A 21,589-nucleotide genomic window follows, 5' to 3' on the forward strand; every position below is an offset into this window, starting at 1 on the left:
TTAACCTTTAACCAACCTTCTACTGGTCCAGTTTCTCATTCACAATTTAAAAAAGTCCATAGAGAGGAAGAAAAATCTAAATAAAGGACAGTTTATTTTGGGAAACTGAGCCTCTTTAACTCCCCAAATAGAAACTCTTCTAAGTCTGACACCATTTTACAAAACGTGAACTGGATTCTCTGAGCAGAAGTTCAGCATCTACACATCCTTTCCTCTTTCGTTTATTTCTCCTTGTGAGACAGATAGAAATAACAGCTCAATCCATGAAAACATGAACCACATTCTGCTCTGTGCTGCAGAGGATCTGAGACCAAAAACATAAAGTCTGTCCTTTAAAACTCGACCTAAACCAAAGCAGAACAGCATCGTCTCTCCAGCCTGATCCACAGAGCAGAGATGTGGCTCCCATACCTCCACCCGTCTCATTTAACGTGTCTTCTTAACAGCCCCTGCTGGTAGCTCAGTGTCTGCACAGGTGGAGGAGAGTTACAGCGCAGCAGCAGTGCAGCAGCTTCAGCCACATCTGGAAGCATCAGGACAGAGCCTCTGCAGACGACCAGACCTGTGAGCAGCACATGGGCACCAACAGCCAGATCTAATGGAAATACCTGGACTGTTTCTGAACAGCAGAGCGGCATGTGTTCACAGTCAGCAGCAGAACATGTATGTAAATGCAGAAACCGTGACCTTAAAGGAGGACTTAAATTATACATGAATGTACATTACAGTCAGGATCAGGATTAAACCCATCAGTGGCTGGTAAATCAGTTTTTTCTTCCAAATCTAGTCTACATCTGTAGCAATATGTTTGACATGAATCAGCCATTTCTGGTCTGTCAGAGCTGAAGAAACAAACATTTTAGCTGTTTAAGTTCACATATATGTCTATCCATTCATTCAGTCTCAAACAACACTTATTTGAACTGAAAAACTTTACTGATTGTGTCAAATATTGACTTTAAGCACATGTACAGCTGCAACAACATCAGCTGATTCAACTAATTTTACATCCCATGTTTTACAGTGCGTTACATGAAAACACGCAGTTAAACAGGAAAAAGACTTCGTTAAAAAGTTAATTCCACACTGAGGGAGCTCCCTCTGGTGCTAACTGGCAGATATTCTAATGAAGACAGACCACATAGTAAAAGTTATTTCTTTCTAGAACACCCTGAGACGAGCAGAGCTGAGACTCCAGGTCTGAGACGTGCAGCCAGATGTTCACGGCTGATGTTTGAGGAGCTGCAGGTTTCCAAGATGCCTGCCAGAGGCCACGTTACATCACCTGAGAGCAGCATGTAGAACAGGATGCCCTAACCAGTGTTTTTCTGCTGCACAGCCATAATAAATGAGCAAAGACGCTGCTGAGGGATTAATAATGAATGAACGAGGACAGGCAGAAAGAGAGGAAGTCCTGAATTCACACAACAAACCACAGACTGCATGCGTGACGGAAATCCTGTTAGCAGACACCGTCAGATACACAGGTAGTCAGATCCCTTCACTTCATGCACAACTGGTCTCACCAATCCTACAACACTCTGTGATGCTGGATTCATGTAAGAGAAACATTACAGCTTCATAAACAGCATTCATCTGTACAGTGAAGCACGGTGGTGGCAGCATCATACTATGAGGTCGCCTCTCTGAGGAAAACTGGTCACAACAGAGTAAGGAAATAATGCAGATATAGAATCTATGTAGAGTGTATGACCTTCCAGCATCATAATGAGCCCAAACAGCCCAGACAGAGCTGGATCAGCCTCACTGATCGTTCTCTAGTGACGCAGACCAAACCCAGACTTTAACACCGTAGAAAACCTGAAACTGGCAGAACTTTCGAGGGTTCATCAGGAAAAATAGGACAAACTAAACGGATCCAGATGTACAAAGGTTGTAAAGACTTACCCAAAAAAACTGGAATCTGTAGTTGGTGCCACATGGCCTTCAACAAGAACTAAAGGATCTGAATTAGTTTTAAAAAAGAGAAATGAGAGTTCAGATTTTTATTAAACCTGCACAATGTTCCACTTTACTCGGTTATTATGGGGTGTTGAGTGTAGGTTGATTGAGAAAAATGGCAAACTTATTCTTTTAAAATGAACTCTACATCAAAATAAAGTCTGAATACTTGAAGAGCCTCATCTTTCAAACAAAAAGCACATTATTATAAACGTATTCAATGCCAGACCGTATCTTCTTATTGTCAAGCGTGTGCAGGCCACAAAAACACTGGAATAACTGCATAGAAGCATGAGTTACAGCTAAAGCTAAAGCTACTGCAACACACAGCACAGAATATGCTGTGACTCTTTAGCAGTAAACTTTAAATATGTTTGAATATCAAACCGTAGAGCAGAGCGGCTTCTAATAGTCTGGAAACAGCATTTTAACACTCTAGAAATGAGTGCAGATTTCTCATTGAAATATATAAGAAAATGCATTTTTTGGTCTAAATGTATGAAAGACTGAACCATAGATGGTACATATAGATCAGGGGTGTCCAACATGAGGCCCGTGGGCCAAAAGTGGTCCTCCAGAGGGTCCAATCCGGTCCTCAAAGTGTAAAAACTACAGAGAAGACATTAACTGCAGATTGTAAATTAGTAAAACTATAAATTTATAATCATTTCTAGACCATGACAAGTTGTTTGGACCAGAAAGTAAAATACTGGATTGTTCTTTGTGCTGTTGTGTCTTGTTTTTGTAATATTTTATCTTGTTTTTGTTTTTCTCTTTTTTGTCAGATTTTCGTCGTCGTCTTCCCCATTTTTGTCGTTGTGTTTCCTTTTTGTCCTGCTTGTGTTGTCTGCTTTTTTGTTGTTTTGATTTTCACTTTTGTCATTTTTGGTCTCGTTTTTATCGTTTTATTTGTCGTTTTGTAACTTTTGCCAAATTTTTTGTCCATTTTTTGTTTTGTTTTGTGTCGTTTGTCTATTTTTTTGTCATTTTGTTTCTCACTTGTCATTTTTGGAATATTTTGTGTTGTTTTTTTGTCAGACTTTTGTTGTTTTGATCATGCAGTAGAATCCTCTCTGGTTCAGCTCCAGGTGAATAAATGTTGTGTTCCTTTGTAGACACTCTGTGATCTGGAAGTTGTGATGTGGAAATGATAAACTGAGGATGAATGATGATGAAACTGAATTTATTTTTCTTCAGAAATTTCAGGTTGTTCATGATGTTTAGTAAAAAGATAATTCCTTGAATAGGTGTACCTTTTTCAGAATTAATTTTTTTGTACTAAAAGGAAAAAACTGGAGTTGTTCTGGTCCACTGGAGATCAAACTGGGCTGAATGTGGAACCTGGACTAACATGAGTTGGACTCCCCTGCTATAGATGGACAAAACCTCCAAGACTTCACCTTTACTGAACAGAACTCACTGTTGAATCCTCACTGATCCAAAATGAGCAATAAAGTGATGCTTGAGTGGTTCCTATGATGGTACCAATCTGTCACTCCCTTTTAATTATGAACAATTTAAGCTTTAATACAGTTTAAACAGGTGAGTGGGAGAGTCAGCCACAGAAACCAAAACCATTTTTATCCCCTTCTGATGAGTCTGTTTACCGTCAGTGTCCTGTTACTTCCTCTATGATGAACAACAACTTGTGGGAGCTCACCACCTCTCCTCCATCCATCCATCAGTCCCTCATTTCCTCATCCCTTGCTCCTGTCTAATTAATAAAACTAGCCTTCTCTGCTAATTGTCTCCCGTTAATAGGAGACACGAGGGAGCGAGACGGAGCAGAAGAGAGAGACGGAGAGAACAATAAAGAGGAGCGAGGTAGCAGTGAAGGGGTATAATTATGCTAAGCCAAATCACACATGAACTTGATAGAGCTTATTCTTAGCACTGGGAATGTAGGGAAGTGACAGGAAGGAGGAGGAGGAGGACTGAGGTTTATTTCAGTTCAAAGAGTGTTTAACAGGACTGATCTAGTGCTCTCTATATGTGAGAGTAACAGAGAGAGGATGAAGGGAACCAGAGAAAGACTGTAAATCACTCTACATGTTGTGCATTCACATCTGAACACGTCACACTATGAGGAAAGGTGGAACATGATCACATTTTTACCTGGAGAAGTGTAAATAAAAAAGAGAAAATGAAGCTGGAACACATCATCCATCTGCTCTGCTTCCTGATCGCTCAACAACAGATCAGACTGTCAGATCTGATCTCCAGCATCAGGCCAAACATTTCATCCAGCATGTTGAAAAGTAAAACCCACGACCCTCCCATCATCCTGGACTGCTCTCTGTTCACGGTTAGTTATCAAACCTCTGCTCGGTCTTTGTCGAGTTCCCTCAGGATGCTTTTAGCATTTCACAGGATATTAATTGGACTCATAAATGAAAATGAAATGGCTAATCAGTTTACAATGCATTAGCTTCATTACATCCAGCGGCTAAAACAGTGACATGTTCTCAAAATTCAGTCCACTGCTGTAGTCTTAAAGCTTCCTCCAGGAGCCTCCAGACCAGTTTAACCATCACTATCCAGACCAGTTTAACCATCAGCCTCCAGACCAGTTTAACCATCACTATCCAGACCAGTTTAACCATCAGGCTCCAGACCAGTTTAACCATCACTATCCAGACCAGTTTAACCATCAGCCTCCAGACCAGTTTAACCATCACTATCCAGACCAGTTTAACCATCAGGCTCCAGACCAGTTTAACCATCAGGCTCCAGACCAGTTTAACCATCAGCCTCCAGACCAGTTTAACCATCAGCCTCCAGACCAGTTTAACCATCACTATCCAGACCAGTTTAACCATCAGGCTCCAGACCAGTTTAACCATCAGCCTCCAGACCAGTTTAACCATCACTATCCAGACCAGTTTAACCATCAGGCTCCAGACCAGTTTAACCATCAGGCTCCAGACCAGTTTAACCATCAGCCTCCAGACCAGTTTAACCATCAGCCTCCAGACCAGTTTAACCATCAGCATCCAGACCAGTTTAACCATCAGGCTCCAGACCAGTTTAACCATCAGCCTCCAGACCAGTTTAACCATCACTATCCAGACCAGTTTAACCATCAGGCTCCAGACCAGTTTAACCATCAGGCTCCAGACCAGTTTAACCATCAGCCTCCAGACCAGTTTAACCATCAGGCTCCAGACCAGTTTAACCATCACTATCCAGACCAGTTTAACCATCACTATCCAGACCAGTTTAACCATCACTATCCAGACCAGTTTAACCATCAGGCTCCAGACCAGTTTAACCATCAGGCTCCAGACCAGTTTAACCATCAGCCTCCAGACCAGTTTAACCATCACTATCCAGACCAGTTTAACCATCACTATCCAGACCAGTTTAACCATCAGCATCCAGACCAGTTTAACCATCAGCCTCCAGACCAGTTTAACCATCAGGCTCCAGACCAGTTTAACCATCAGGCTCCAGACCAGTTTAACCATCAGCCTCCAGACCAGTTTAACGATCAGCATCCAGACCAGTTTAACCATCAGCATCCAGACCAGTTTAACCATCAGCCTCCAGACCAGTTTAACCATCAGCCTCCAGACCAGTTTAACCATCAGGCTCCAGACCAGTTTAACCATCAGGCTCCAGACCAGTTTAACGATCAGCATCCAGACCAGTTTAACGATCAGCATCCAGACCAGTTTAACCATCAGGCTCCAGACCAGTTTAACCATCAGGCTCCAGACCAGTTTAACCATCATCCAGACCAGTTTAACCATCAGGCTCCAGACCAGTTTAACCATCAGGCTCCAGACCAGTTTAACCATCAGGCTCCAGACCAGTTTAACCATCAGGCTCCAGACCAGTTTAACCATCAGCCTCCAGACCAGTTTAACCATCAGGCTCCAGACCAGTTTAACCATCAGCCTCCAGACCAGTTTAACCATCAGCCTCCAGACCAGTTTAACCATCAGGCTCCAGACCAGTTTAACCATCACTATCCAGACCAGTTTAACCATCACTATCCAGACCAGTTTAACCATCAGGCTCCAGACCAGTTTAACCATCAGGCTCCAGACCAGTTTAACCATCAGGCTCCAGACCAGTTTAACCATCAGGCTCCAGACCAGTTTAACCATCAGGCTCCAGACCAGTTTAACCATCAGCCTCCAGACCAGTTTAACCATCAGGCTCCAGACCAGTTTAACCATCACTATCCAGACCAGTTTAACCATCAGGCTCCAGACCAGTTTAACCATCAGGCTCCAGACCAGTTTAACCATCACTATCCAGACCAGTTTAACCATCACTATCCAGACCAGTTTAAGCATCAGGCTCCACACCAGTTTAACCATCACTATCCAGACCAGTTTAACCATCAGGCTCCAGACCAGTTTAACCATCAGGCTCCAGACCAGTTTAACCATCAGCATCCAGACCAGTTTAACCATCAGCCTCCAGACCAGTTTAACCATCAGGCTCCAGACCAGTTTAACCATCAGCATCCAGACCAGTTTAACCATCAGCCTCCAGACCAGTTTAACCATCAGGCTCCAGACCAGTTTAACCATCAGGCTCCAGACCAGTTTAACCATCAGCATCCAGACCAGTTTAACCATCAGCCTCCAGACCAGTTTAACCATCAGGCTCCAGACCAGTTTAACCATCAGGCTCCAGACCAGTTTAACCATCAGCCTCCAGACCAGTTTAACCATCAGGCTCCAGACCAGTTTAACCATCAGGCTCCAGACCAGTTTAACCATCACTATCCAGACCAGTTTAACCATCACTATCCAGACCAGTTTAACCATCAGGCTCCAGACCAGTTTAACCATCAGCCTCCAGACCAGTTTAACCATCAGGCTCCAGACCAGTTTAACCATCAGCATCCAGACCAGTTTAACCATCAGCCTCCAGACCAGTTTAACCATCACTATCCAGACCAGTTTAACCATCACTATCCAGACCAGTTTAACCATCAGCCTCCAGACCAGTTTAACCATCAGGCTCCAGACCAGTTTAACCATCAGCATCCAGACCAGTTTAACCATCAGCCTCCAGACCAGTTTAACCATCACTATCCAGACCAGTTTAACCATCACTATCCAGACCAGTTTAACCATCAGCCTCCAGACCAGTTTAACCATCAGGCTCCAGACCAGTTTAACCATCAGCCTCCAGACCAGTTTAACCATCATTATCCAGACCAGTTTAACCATCAGGCTCCAGACCAGTTTAACCATCAGCCTCCAGACCAGTTTAACCATCAGCCTCCAGACCAGTTTAACCATCATTATCCAGACCAGTTTAACCATCAGCCTCCAGACCAGTTTAACCATCACTATCCAGACCAGTTTAACCATCAGCTTCCAGACCAGTTTAACCATCAGCCTCCAGACCAGTTTAACCATCAGGCTCCAGACCAGTTTAACCATCAGGCTCCAGACCAGTTTAACCATCAGGCTCCAGACCAGTTTAACCATCAGGCTCCAGACCAGTTTAACCATCAGGCAGTCTGCTACATAATAATATAGAACAGTAGGTCCGTGCTACCATGAGGCTCTCAGCTGTTGCTCCTTCACACCTGTTTGTCTTCTGGCTTCAAAAACACTCAAATGCAACATTAATGTATCTCAACAAGGAAAGAACGGTGTGAAGTGAAGAGGAACATTTACTGCAGAGATACGTTTATGAAAGCAGAGATATTCTAGTGGTTAGACCACCAATGAGAAGCAACTTCATGGAGCGGACGGCCAGATGAAGGTAGGAGGCGGGGACAGGAGTGTAGACACTGGTGGTGATGATGGAGCAGAATTAGAAGATGGAACTAGAACCCTACATTCAAGAACACTGCAACATTGGAGAACCTTACATTCTAGAATCCAACAACATCCTAGACCGCTACAACATTCTATTCAATAAACTTTATTGTCCCACTTGGGGAAATTTATCTTGGACTCAAAAGCTGTGCCATCAATGCCATCTGAACAACTACATAACAGTACTGCACATAACACAGTACTGCACATAAAACAGTACTGCACATAACACACACACACACCATAGTAAAAACATTGTTTAAAAAAATGTCTGCACAATCTGTGGCCTAAGCAGCATTGTTCAGGAGTTTCTAGAGTCCTACAACATTCTAAAAACCAACAGCTTTCTAGACTCCAGCATTCTAGAACGTGGGTCCAGAGGAAGGCAGACAGATGGCAGGATGTATGTTGATGCTGTCGCTGGGCGTGAAGTCGTGGGCGTGAAGTCGTCTTGACTGTGGGAAAGCAGAAGTGAAGAAGAGAACAGAGGAGGAAGCACCCAGACTTACCATCCAGGAACAGAGGACAATGTGAAGTCACTTCCTGATCATGAGCTTCATCTGAATATATGATTGGCTAAAACTGTGGCCTAGTGACCACCCTGTAGCTCACAATAAACGTAAAACATACTGCAAAGTACCAACATAGTGTGACCTACAGAAGGAAAACTCCACCATGACCTTTGCAGGGCTCCATACAAAGTACAGAAATCATACGACAAAGTTAAAGTCCATGGAAATATCTGGACAAAATAAATCACAAGTATGCAGAAAATGTATGAAAAGAATGTTTATTCTTTTTATATTCAACAGCTTTAAGAAAAAATTTAACAAACATCAGAGGACCACAGATCCAGTACAACATGTCATCTACAGTTTAAACTCCTTTGTCCTGTTTATAAAGCTCCAATCAAATACACTTTTACTACTAAGTCCTGACAGTGAAAGCACAGCACAGAAAGCTACTTTTTCAACAAATATTCCCCAAAACACACAATTATTCTATTCTATTCTAAACACACACTGTGGCACACTGGTAACACATACTTTCCATGAGAGCAGTGCTGCTACAGAGAAGACGTGAGGTGCACGGTCTTCAGCTTCAGTCACGTGCACTGCAGTGATCTCACCTCTGAAAAATCATGTAAACAATAAACTTGGTTCTTTCAAGTTGGGTCCAAAGACGGAGAAAACCCTCAGCTGCTCAATAAAGGCTTAATGCAGAAACTCCTGAAGATCTTTAGGATTGAAGGCATCAAAGGTGGAGCTAGTTGGCTGGAAGGTGTTTTAATGTCATATTTTTTCTGCTGGAACAGTCAGAAAATGAGCCTTCTGACCAATCAGAAGCACAGATTTGGTTGTTTGGACTTCATCATCATCATCATCATCAGTGTGAAGTCTCTTTGGCTCCTCCATCCTGGTTATTACTATAAACTACAGGTAGAAGAAGCTGGTTTTTAAGGACCTTAGGAATTAAACACCGTCCTGCAGGAGTGCGACTGAGCAACCTGCTGATGTTCATGAAGCTGGTGGAGTTTGTGCTGACAGTTTTTATCACATTAGCTTTGTATTTTCCAACACTCTGGTCAACTTGGAAAACTTTACAGACTTAAAGCCGCCCTGATATTTTTCCTTATAAAAATATAAGGTTCATGAATAAACCGAAGATTTATTGCTTGTGCAAATAAGCTGTAATACCTGTGCCGGTAAAACAGTGAAACACATTCAGATAGGGACATGATTGTTCAAACAAAATAAAGGCAGCAAAGCAAATGACTGCAGCTTTAAAGTCTGCAGCTTTAGCCTCTAGTTTCACGGCGGTTCGTTTATATGAAGGACTCACTGATCAGAAAGATGCCATTTTACTGACAGCAGTGAGTTTACAGGTAGAAGACTGGAGACTTTCATTTGTAGTAAACTTTAAACTACATACAGACATCACGGTACGTCTAATTTATGCTTGTGACTCTCACAGTAAAGAATTCTGCTTCAAACTGTGCAGTTTGGTGCATTTTGAATACAGTAGAGCAAACTAAATGAACACTTAATTAATGCATGATTTCCTATGAGTGAACGCAGAAATAAATTCAGGGTGTATCCTGAATTTCTGCTGCTCTTCAGGTGATAAATCCACACATAACGGACCATCAGCTCAGGAAATTAACTCAGAGTTCAGATCATCTGACATGCAGCCAGAAGTTAAAATTGAGAGGAGCAGTACCGTCATTCATAGAAATAAGCTGCTTCTTTTAAATCAGACTGGCCGGCACATGCAAAACTTTACACAATAAAACACATAAACAGTGATAAATAAACCGCAATGGAAGTCCAGCTAGCTTGGTTTCATATCAGCTCCTGTAGACTATCAGGCAGAAGTTTGGACACCTCCTCATTCAATGCTTTTATTTATTTGGATTGTTTTCCACATTGTAGCTCAATACTGACACTTTTTATGTAAACATAATTCCATATATGTTCTTTTATAGTTCTGATGTCTTCAGTATTAATCCACAACGTAGAAAACAAACAAACGCTGAATGAGAAGGTGTGTCCAATGGTTTGACTGGTAGTTTAAACAGCAGCTGAATTAACGCCACAACCTGATGAGCTGCTAAGTGTGGAGGAACCACAGCTGATCACTGATCTGATGCTAACCTCTGCCTTCTTCACATCTGAGCACATTGACTTCATTTTCTGTAGTAATGAATGATAAAAATGAGTGCTGCTCGCTGTCTGACTGACTAAATAAGCCCCTCCTCCCTCCATGAACTAGCAGCCCGTCTTTTAGTTATTCCTGTTAAAACAAATAAACGCTTAGACATTCAGTATTTTTCATGCTAATAACAAAGCTAATTCTACGTCAGAGCTCAGAATGAACGCCGTCTTGCTGATGGTAGTGATCCATCGACAGCTTTGGTCCCTCTGGGCCTCCCTCAGCCACAGAGAGGAAACACGACGACACCAGATCGACTGGGTCACAAAACAAAAACCGATCAAATGAAGGAATCCCTGCGGTGATGCATGAAGCTGACAGCTTTAGTGCTGCTGTCTGTTCACCGTGCTGAACTGGAGGCCTGAATACAGATCACATGGACATGTCTGATGTTCTGCCTCCTCCATCTGAGAGCAGTCCACTCTACAGACTGTATATTACAGGTAATATTTGTAGTTTGCATAGATAACACTATGGAAGGCAGTGAAAGAGAGCACTGAGTGGAGAACGGTACTGAAACTCCCTGTATTCATGTAAACCAGCAAAAGTCAACATGCTGCTTTGGTAGGCATGCTGTCATCACGAGAGTGAAAAACAAATGATGTATGGTCAGCTACAATGATCTGTGTGTGTGTGTGTGTGTGTGTGTGTGTGTGTGTGTGTGTGTGTGTGTGTGTGTGTGTGTGTGTGTGTGTGTGTGTGTGTGTGTGTGTGTCGTCAGAATCGTTTCAAAAAGCGTGTGCAGCTATCAACTGAACGTGTCACGCGTGTGCTTTGACGCCTGTGCGCCTGACGCGTAATGCAGTTTCCCCATTGACTTATAATGGCCTCCCGTTCACGTGTGATCATTGCTGCACTCCATCATTCACACGACGCGGAGCGGCCACGCGTAACATTCATGCGTTTTTTACAAACGCACACATTAACGCTCACATGAAGATAATAGAACATTTCGGTCACGCGCTCACACGTACGCAGAAATGACGTGCGTGAACTCTGTCACGTGTAACAAGAAGCTGCGTGCGTATGAAGCAGCGCGTACACACCTGTCTGTCACTGATTGACAAATACTGTTACGCGTTCACACGTGTGCGGTCACAATTTCTGACTGTACACAACAGTTGTTGATCTGCACCGTGCCGTACTTTCTATTGTGTAATCAGAAATTGCGACCGCACGCGTGTGTGAATGTGTAACAGTATTTGTCAAACAGTGACAGACAGGCGTGCACGCGCTGCTTCATAGGTACGCGGCTTCTTGTTACGCGTGAAATACAATCTGCACGTTACAACGTACGCACGCACGCGTAACGTAATCATCATGCGTGTACACACACTTTGCTGCGAGTTGCTTTGATTGTTTTGAATCGATTCTGACACCATATGTGTGTGTGTGTGTGCGAGAGTGTGTGTGTGTGTGTCCCAGCCTCAGAGTGATTTGGTAAGCCTCCAGGTAATGAAGCTTCCTAAAACCAAGCCAGAGATGAAGATGGTGAACCGGCCGTAGCTCCTGGAGCTGAAGGAGGAGACCTGGTGCACTGAAGCCACCGCCAGATCTGAGAAGCTGTTGATCTGTGGTTAAAAGAAAACACAATTCTTTTATTTAACATGCAGTGGCTCAGGAAATGAAGCAGCAATCCTGTCAGTGCATTCAGACTGTTTTAAAAGCACAGCAGCACACGTGCAAATAGAAAATATATCATCTGGTGGGAAAAAAACAGTATGTGCAAGTACATATGTGATAACAGTGTGATAGTTTGTCTTAAACAAAGCTCATTTGGTATATTAGGAATTGTTAAAACAGCAGACTAACCAGTGTTGCACTTCTGGATAGTCGTCATTGCTAAACATGTAAAAGAAGCAGTGCAACAGCTACATAGAAGCTGCAGCTGCATTTAAACACGTACTGTATTTTCATTATCAGTAAATAAATACAAGATGCAAAAGGTATTAGTTAAGCAGGCAGTCGGGTCAGACAGTGTTCAGCAGAGTTCTGGAGCAGAAGTCTGTTGTAATCTGATGGACCTGATGCGTGCTGCTCTGAACATCAAGGAGTAGAAATGATCTGCAGAGTCCTTCATGTTTCAGGACAGTTCACTTTTTGCCCACTTTGAGTTGCAGATTCAATTTCAAATGATAAAACTGTAGTTTTTCTCACCAATCTGCACTCAGTAACTGGTAATGTAAAAGCAGCTCTATCACAGCAGACGGTCTGACTGAGGAGGACGTTCATTCACAAGGTTTTTCTATTTCTTTGGAAGTCTTCTGAAGCTCTGTTTGAGGGGCTGATGAGATCTTTGTCCCCTCCCTCATCAAAGTCACACATCTAAATCTAGATCCAAACAGCTAAAGTTTCAGGGTTCTTATGAGGGTTCAGTTTTTGGCCTTACATGCAGGCTAAACTGTGGAACGTTGGCATACACAGGTGTGTGGGTTTATTTAAAAAATGTACAAGCGATGGAATTTGTGACGTGAACTCCACACATGTGAAAGGTAAAATCTGAGGAGAACCCTAACTACAGTTTGGAGCTACAGCAGAAGGCTCTGAATACTTTTAAAGGTTGAAAAACAGCAAATATTTGTGAAAACATGCTTGGTCTCTCTGCTGTTCACGGACTGGAGGCAGAGTTCATGTCTGGCAGTTACAATGCTCCATGTACTAAAACCTAATGTTTAATGTTGGCGTAGGAAACAAAAGAGTCTTTGTGCTCCAGTTTAATGGAGGCGCAGCAAGTATCTGGTCCACATTTTTACTGAGAGTCAGAGGTATTCACAAAGTGAGCACTTTGTGTGTTTTAAATTTTAAAAAAACAGCTTAAATAGTTTAGTCAAGTCAAGAAATCTTTAATGTCCCTGCGGGGCAATTTTTGGTGCAGCCAGCAGCAAACAACAGACAAAACACAATAAAATGCGATACGCAACAGTAAAAATACACAACAGAAACAACAATAACAATAATCAGTTAAATACAATAGAAGACAAGATAAATAAAAACCTAAGGAAAGTTAAAAACCGTTCTTTGTTAAGAAGGCCAGTGGGACCCATGATTTTTAAATCTAACTGTCCTACAAATAGGCACTTGAAACCTGCGTCGAGAAGGAAGCACCCTGAATTCAGAAGCTAGAGGGTGGCTAGGGTCGAACCGGACGAGATTTGCCTTTTTTAAGGATCTAGTCTTATGTAGGACAGAAATGTCAGTTAGTCGAGTGTCAACGATTTTGCTGCACATTCTGACAATACCTTGGAGTCCGTTTTGGTTTTTAAGGTTGACTGAGCCAAAGCAGCAGATAAAAGCAAATGTCAGGACAGACTCAATAAAACCAGAGTAAAACATATACATGAACTTAGTTTCAACCTTTATATTCCTGAGCTTCCTAAGGAAATACAAGCGCTGGTTGGCTTTCTTGCACACAGCATCAACCTGATGCTCGAACGACAGCCTGTCATCAATTATCGTCCCAAGATATGTACACTGCTGAACTGATTCCACATTAGTTCATTTAAAAGAAAACTAAAGTCCAGTTTCCTGATGATTTTTATAGGAACATTTACAGCTCTTCATGCGTCCGTCTGGCTGCTGATTGGTCGACTGCTTCCTCACACACTGACCAGTCAGACCAGAGAGAGACTAAACGAAAACACTGAGAAACATTAAAGACTTCATGAACTCGGTCCTGAAACGGATTCGTCACTACGAGTTTCTTTGGGGAAAAGAAAATTGCAAAGGTGTCAAATCTAGTGAGAAAATGACCAAGTTGATAAGAGCCGCTATTCTCAGTACGCCTCAATGCAGTCATTAAAGCCAATAAATAAATAAATAAATACAGCATAGAAGAGTCTATATGGACATGAGTGAGCTCTTACCTCAGCCCTAAGGAAAGCAGAAACATAAAGAAAGTCCTACATACCCATCCTCCATGGTCCCGAATCCAGCCCAGCAGATTATTTCTGAAGAAGTCCACCGTCCACATCAGGACGTCCCTCACTGACTGGGGGAGATGAGCCTCCACCATCTGACGGACCAACAGACGCAGAGATGAAGCAGAAGCTCAGTGCAGAAAGCAGACGATGTCACTCATCACGTCTTCTGCTAAATTGCTCTCCAATGACCATTTAACAGCAAAGACATCTGATTGTGATGTGCAGCAAAGAGAAAAACAACCCACCTTCAGAGCCAGCTTTCCGGCAACATAGAAGAGCACAGCGATGTTTTCCCAGCTGATCCCGTATTCAAACACTTTGTCTGTAACCTTCTTGAATTTGTCCCACTTGGAGCCGGGGTCACGGGCCATCCCATCTATCGCACTGCAGCATGAAGGGAAGACGAGAACGGCTTGAAAAACATTTCCTGAAAGCACTTGAGAACACCCAGAGGTCTGTCAACATTCCAACACGAGCTCTGAGACACAGCGGCTGTTCTGAAACTCACTCTTGGAACTCCTCGTTGCCCTTCACTGAGTCTCCAATAATCCGGATCATTTTGCTCAGCTGGTTCACCACCTTCTCCTCCTGCTCGTTGTTCAGCTGCACAGCCAGCGGGGTGAGAGGAGGGAATTCCTCTGAGGGGACATCCTTCAGCTCCTCCTCTATAACGCTGGAAGAGAACAGGCCGTTAAAGCACAGGCTCGCTCCCAAACCAATCACCAACGAGGCACAGATCTGCAGCGTGAAGTTTACGCTGTGATTTCTGATGAAATCCTTCAGGTGGCTCAGTGTGGACGGATTTATACCAACACAGCTCAAGAACACTGCCTTGGTTTTCCACACATCAACAGCAACACAGATTTGGCTGTCAGTGTGGAGATCTAATCTATTCTGAACAAAATAATGTTAATGCTAAAGTGTCCCACAGCGTTTCTTCACATCACTTCAGTCTGTTGTCAGTGATCAGTGTCTGCAGAAACCTGAGCACAACCTGCTGCTACCAACAGCACCAACAACAATCTGCATTACTCCCTGAAAGGGATTTATCTCCATCCTTATCAATAAAACCACTGCAACCTACTGGAACAGAGTTTATTTACTTTAATTGTTTTATGATCCACTGTCACTTCTCTACATTAACGTGTGATCACAGTTAGCCAAACGCTGCAGATAAAGGAGGAGGAGAGGCTTCCAACAACCAGCAGTGCCTGATTTCTGTGAATAAATACAAACCACTGTAGAATAAATCAACAGAACTGCATTAAAATAACAGGACATAACTATGCTGATAAAATGACTGAATCAATAATTATGGACACCGGAACAGTGAATCACTTCTCAGAACTTTATTGACAGCAGACCTACGACGATGCTACTGACAGGACTGAAGATCCACATGCATCTGCTCAGCAGTGGAGAGGATGTCTTTTGGAGTCATTTCTTGTCAGACTGTCTCATCAGAGATCTTCTGGATTCTGCAAAGTTCAACCACACTGAACTCCATGCAAAGGTCTGCTTATAATCAAATATGTTTCCCTCCATATGAACATGAAGAGAAAATCAGTCTGACTGTCAAACCAGAGTCCCAAGTGGATCAGGTAGATATTTTAGTTTTCCAGATCAGCATTGGCTAAAATAGATGAAAACAAGCTGATCAGTGTCTGATCCGTTCTCTGCTGAACTCTGATGTGGACCAGCACTCATGACGACAGACAGACAACGACTGAGTTCATTATCAGCTACACTTGGTTATTATGTTGATTAATCAACCAGTTTTTCAATAAAATATTACAATAAATTATATAAAAAAGGAACCCTGCCCAAGTGAAACCTTCCAATGAACAGAAGACATCCAGTCCAAAGTCAGATGACAAAAAAAGCATGTTTAGATTTGAGAGACCATGTCCATGGGGGTGTTAACTCTTGGTCCCCATACCCCCCCTCCCCCATAACCCCCACTGGGCTGCCCCCCCTCTCCAAGGTAGTGTCTTCCTTCCTTTCTTCTGGCCTCAGTGCCTTGCCTGGTCATGATGATGTCATGTTGATACTTTTTGTGTGTGTGTGTGTGTGTGTGTGTGTGTGTGTGTGTGTGTGTGTGTGTGTGTGTGTGTGTGTGTGTGTGTGTGTGTGTGTGTGTGTGTGTGTGTGTGAATGGCTGTCTATATGTGAGGAGGGTGGGAGAGTTGTTTTTTTATTTTTAGTTCTATTTTAATTGTATTTATTTATTGTCTTCTTTGTTTTTAATTACTTGTGAAGCACTTCGTGAAAAGTGTTATACAAATAAATAAAGTTTGAGTTTGAGACAGGATGCAGCAAATTTTGCTTAAAAAATAACTCAGAAGATTATTTGATGAGAACATTAGCAGATGAAACATTACAGTCTGCAGAGCAGCACTGCATGTTAGGAGTCTTTGTCCAGAACTATGTGCAACAGAACATTCGACGTTTGCTTCTGCTTTATGGTCAAAACTATTCATGTCAAACTCTATTTGTGTCTTTGCTTGAACTGGAATGTAGGATGGCAGCAGGAAGGTTTTAAAGCTGTCAGACACATGTATGATCTGTTAACTCAGGCGGCACATTTTCTGACTTCTACTGCTTTGTTCTCATCCCGTTTCCTGTATTCAGCCTTTCCTATGGAAAAGTATGGAGCATGTGAGATAGCTCACTTCTAAACTTAACTTCTAACTTGTAGCTAACTACAGAAAGCAGAAAAGCCACACATGACGAGTTTCATTTTCATTTTCATGTCTGCATTCTCTTTGTCTCTTCCCCTGTTCTAACATGCACTGAAAGCTGAACAGTGACTTGTAATGTGTCATGACACCCAAACTAAAAATGTTAGTGAAGATTAGTCAGTGTGAATGTGACAGATTTCCTTTCACTGTAACTCCTCACTCTGTCCACACACAGCAAACATGGCAGCACAGAACATTCAGCAACTGTTGCTTCCACCAGTTAAAATGCTGAACACTGGGACAGATGCTGCTAATTACCATCAGTTCAGTGGACAGAAAGCAGAACTTGTGTGTTTACGCATGTGTCCTGAGGTTATTTAGGTTTCTGTGTGAGCATCCAGCAGGTATTTTATGGTACATCATTAATGATAACATTGTAAAACCAGGCTCTACGGTATTATCACATGTTGGACAACTTACATAAGTGAACTCACGTGTTTGTGTCGGTTTGGACCAAACAGCTTCACTCATGAACCTTTCAGAACCTGAACAAGCTGTCAGGACAAACAAGCAACTTCCTGTAAAAGTGCAGCAGATAATAATACTTCGGTTTGTGATGCAAGCATGAAATTTGGCACAAATACTCTTTGAGGTCCACTTTTTGTTAAAAAAAGGTGTTAGCCATGCAAAATTCCAAGATGGCGACCATTTTCCAAGATAGCCGCCATCTTGATTGAAAAGTTCAATTTTCAAGCCAAGTATTTGAATGAAAGCTTATATTTTGCATGCATATCTAGGTTTTATGGACTAAAGTATCTAAAAGAAGGGTTTTCTGGGCTAGAGTGTCTAATCAAATGATCAAAGCAAAGATGGCGTCCAAGATGGCTGCCATGAAATCTATAAATCTCAACGTCTTAACAACTGTGCTGAAGCTACTTCCGTTATGTTCATCAGAATATCTTATGTCGCAAGTATGAAATTTAGCACAGATCATTCCTCGTCTCCAACGATCATTCTTTATCCAAAAATATTGCTCTTGTTAAGAAAACAAAATGGCTGCCATTTTCAAGATGGCTGCTAAGCCGTAACGCGAGAAAATCAAGTTGGTAGAGATCATATACTTTGATTTCTGATTTATTGCATAGCGGGTAAATGTTCACTTGTTTGCAATTATCTGTCAAAACAAAGATGGCTGCCATAAAAACTAAAGAAATATTTTATCAATAATGTCATGGAGTGATGTCAGCGCACAACCAGGGCACACTGGTGACATCACTGCTGTGTAACTCAGCATGGGGTTCAGTGTCAGCTGATCTAGCTTTACTAATACTGTAGTAATAGACTAGTAGTTATAGTATTGTTTAGTTTAGTGTCCCAAATGTTGTCTAACAGCCCCATATCCGAATTTACGGTGCACATGGCGGCCATCTTGAAAAATGGTCGCCATCTTGGAATTTTGCAGGGCTAATGCCTTTTTTTTTTTTTTTTACAAAAAGTGGACCTTAAAGAGTATTTGTGCCAAATTTCATGCTTGCATCACAAACTGAAGTATTTTGCAGTGATCTGCTGCACTGTAAGAAGACGATGGTGAGCAGATGATAGATCAATCAAACTTATTTATTGATTGATTTGAATAATAATAGATAGATGATAGATGCACCGGGGCATTTTGATTTAGCTGTCAGCCCGATCAGCTGATGAAAACGACACACCATCACACATCAGATGAAGAAGACTACAGACGTGGCTGAAACATGTCAGCAAGGTAAAAACCATCTTTTCCTTACCCAGTTGTCGGTTTAAAACTATTCTATACCACAGATGTTTGATGTGACATCCAGACTAGGTTCCTAACTAATCCCAGCTGGACCTGCATGTCAGAGACCAACCTCCAGAAACAAGGATGAAAACAAACAGTCCTGTTCACAGCATCATGCAAACCTGGCATCAGAGAAATGTTTACGAGTGCACCATGAACAGTCTAAGGCTGCGTATTTCCACGGCCTCACTCCTGCAGTACGTCCAGTAACAGCACAGCATCAGGTGGGGTTTAGTTTGCATTCTGACTACAACCACACCGCGGACTTCACACCTGCTTTGAATTTGTGGGGACAAGTCAAACACAAGCTCCATCCTGGTCACCACTTAGACCTGTATTAACATGCATAAACAGTAACAGACGATGATGTTGACTCTAGTATGTCCTGCCGTCATCTACGACGCCCAGAAACTCTTAACATTCCAGACGACGCCACACCCAGTCCTGACAAAAGGACATAAAGCTCTCGGACGTTTACCATGAGTCTTAAATGAGTCATAGATCAAACACGAGGTTTACGAGGGGAATGATTTACCGTAAGAGGGTAGTAACAGTTACTGTGAAACGAAACCGAAACTAGTTTTAAAGAAGGAATTAAAGACCAGAGAGGCAAATTATAAAATGTGTAGTAACTCACTTAAAACCTCAAACACAGGAGTTACATACAGGAGTAGAGTGTTTTAGGACATACTAGGCTGAGAGAGCAGCCTTTTAGATCAGAGCTACAGCTCAGAGTTGTTTCAAATGCTGCTTAACATGTCCATTATTTTCTTAATTAACTCTAAAATGAAAGAACAGACGGATAAAGCACATTAAAACCAAAAGTATAAGCTAACTTTTAGTCCAAAATGCACCAATATGGACATTACACACAGAAAAAAGCAAATCATCACATTTATGAATCCAAAAACAGCACTTTGTTCTTTAAAAACTACTTTTGAATAAAATGTCTAGCTTGTTGATGCTTTACTTGCTATTCTATCAATTAATTAAGCGGTTTAGATTCAGATATCAGCACAGGATATTTCCAACTTTTCATAAAGTTCAAATGATGGAGAAGTTTTTCTAACTCTGGTGAACACTTGTTGATTAACTGAAGAGTAATAACTTAATGAATCTACATTTTTGTTGTTGTTTTTCTTCAAGTAAGTAACTAAAAAACTATGAAATACGTGATTGAACATAAAATTGGCTGTGCTTGTCACTGTACGTTTATCTTTTTTATTACTAGATTAATTGCTGAAGGAAGACATTCAAGAAATTAAACAGCAATAAAAATCTGCTTGTTTTAGCTTCAATGATAGCAAAAACTAACTTGAATTTAAACGGGAATAAACACTTTATTGTGACGGGAAAAGCTGGAAAATAAAAGGAACTCACTGTTTGATCAGGGCTGTTCCTATTCTCTCGTCTGTGGAAGAACAAAAACAACCAGTTAGACAAAGAACAACAACAACAACACGCCTGTGTGGCCTGTGCTGCGGTGTTTCCGAGTAAACAGCAGCGGGGGGCGTAAAATCACAGCAACGAAAACACTAAAAATGTTCTGTTGCGTTTGTTTAATTAACGTGAAACATATTTTATCGAGCTTACCGGACATACCGTTCCCCTCAGACGCCATCGGTTGGAGAAATAAAATTGCTTCACTAAGTTAGGAGGAACTTTTGTGCTGCAGATAAACTACGGATATCTTCTTCTACGTCACACAAAAACTGCGTTTGAAAAAAAAAACGACATTAATTCATATTTGTCGGAGTTTCTTCGTGATAAAAGCCCACAAACTGTGAGAAACTCATAGCAGGAGGAGATATTTAAGTCCAGCGGGTGGTAAAAGTTTGCGGAGCGCTGAAGGGCGGGGACAGATATCTGTGCATCACTTAAATGTATTCCGTGTGGAAACACAATAGACTGCTCCATTCATTTATTTGACCCAGATTAAAATGAAAATGATCCATAATTACGGAAAATTAGTCCAGAATGACATGAAATTTGCCCTAAATTACTGGAAAATTATCCCAAATACACAAAAATGATCCAAAATGACTAAAAAAGATCCAAGCTGGCAAAACCTGTTGGAATTGACAAGGAAACTGCCCAAAACGACTCAAAAATTGTTCAGAAGGACTTTAAAATAATCCATACTCACAGAAAATAGGTCCGGAATGACATGAAATTTGTCCTAAATGATTCTAAGATTATCTCAAAGACACAAAAATTATCCAAAATGACGAGAAAAGATCCAAGCTGACAAAACTTGTTGGAATTGACAAGCAAATTGTCCAAAATGACTCAAAATTTGTCCAGAGCAGTCTATAACTGAGGGACTTTTAAAGTCCTTGGAATATATCTTGCATACATTTCTATTAAAAGTTAAAAAAAAAAAAAAAACTAATGTTTTTATGTTTATACTGATCATGTCTTCACAATTCGATAATTATTTATTATGGAAACAATCACTAATAAAAAATGACTGGATATCACTAAAATGTCAACTAAATAACCATCCAAATTTATTAGTAAAATGAGCTGATTCAGAAATAGTTTGGATTGTGTTCTTTTTATTAAGCTGAGATAATCATGACAGATATTTCTTTTTTTGGCAATATATCAAATTTTAAACTGAAAGAAGAGGTTCATTAGTCATATTAATGCACAAAACAGCTTTGAATTCAGCAGTGGAGTCTGTTTGACAACTAATCACAG

The 21,589-nt window shown here is 41.6% G+C and overlaps 1 protein-coding gene across 1 annotated transcript; it reads right to left on the minus strand.

The window, feature by feature from the left end:
* Positions 1–8,528: 8,528 nt before the first annotated feature.
* LOC110952403 (apoptosis regulator BAX-like) lies at positions 8,529–20,751 on the minus strand. The gene is made up of 6 exons (XM_022195927.2): positions 20,480–20,751; positions 20,267–20,297; positions 14,895–15,059; positions 14,632–14,770; positions 14,374–14,478; positions 8,529–12,037 (listed from the first exon to the last, which is right to left on the minus strand). Exons 1-6 carry the CDS (start codon positions 20,505–20,507, stop codon positions 11,894–11,896), a joined length of 612 nt encoding a protein of 203 aa, XP_022051619.1. The 5' UTR covers positions 20,508–20,751; the 3' UTR covers positions 8,529–11,893.
* Positions 20,752–21,589: the final 838 nt, after the last annotated feature.

Source organism: Acanthochromis polyacanthus, chromosome 2 (assembly GCF_021347895.1).
Source record: "Acanthochromis polyacanthus isolate Apoly-LR-REF ecotype Palm Island chromosome 2, KAUST_Apoly_ChrSc, whole genome shotgun sequence".
NCBI classification, from domain to species: domain Eukaryota; kingdom Metazoa; phylum Chordata; class Actinopteri; family Pomacentridae; genus Acanthochromis; species Acanthochromis polyacanthus.

What these genes read in the sequence shown, in the direction of transcription:
- LOC110952403 (XM_022195927.2), bottom strand. Translation starts at nt 20,507, where the DNA reads ATGGCGTCTGAGGGGAACGGTATGTCCG. An exon ending in TGAGGGGAACGGTATGTCCG is followed by an intron (nt 20,298 to 20,479) that starts GTAAGCTCGATA and finishes GTTCTTCCACAG; the next exon opens with ACGAGAGAATAGGAACAGCC. An exon ending in GGCAACGAGGAGTTCCAAGA is followed by an intron (nt 14,771 to 14,894) that starts GTGAGTTTCAGA and finishes TTCATGCTGCAG; the next exon opens with TGCGATAGATGGGATGGCCC.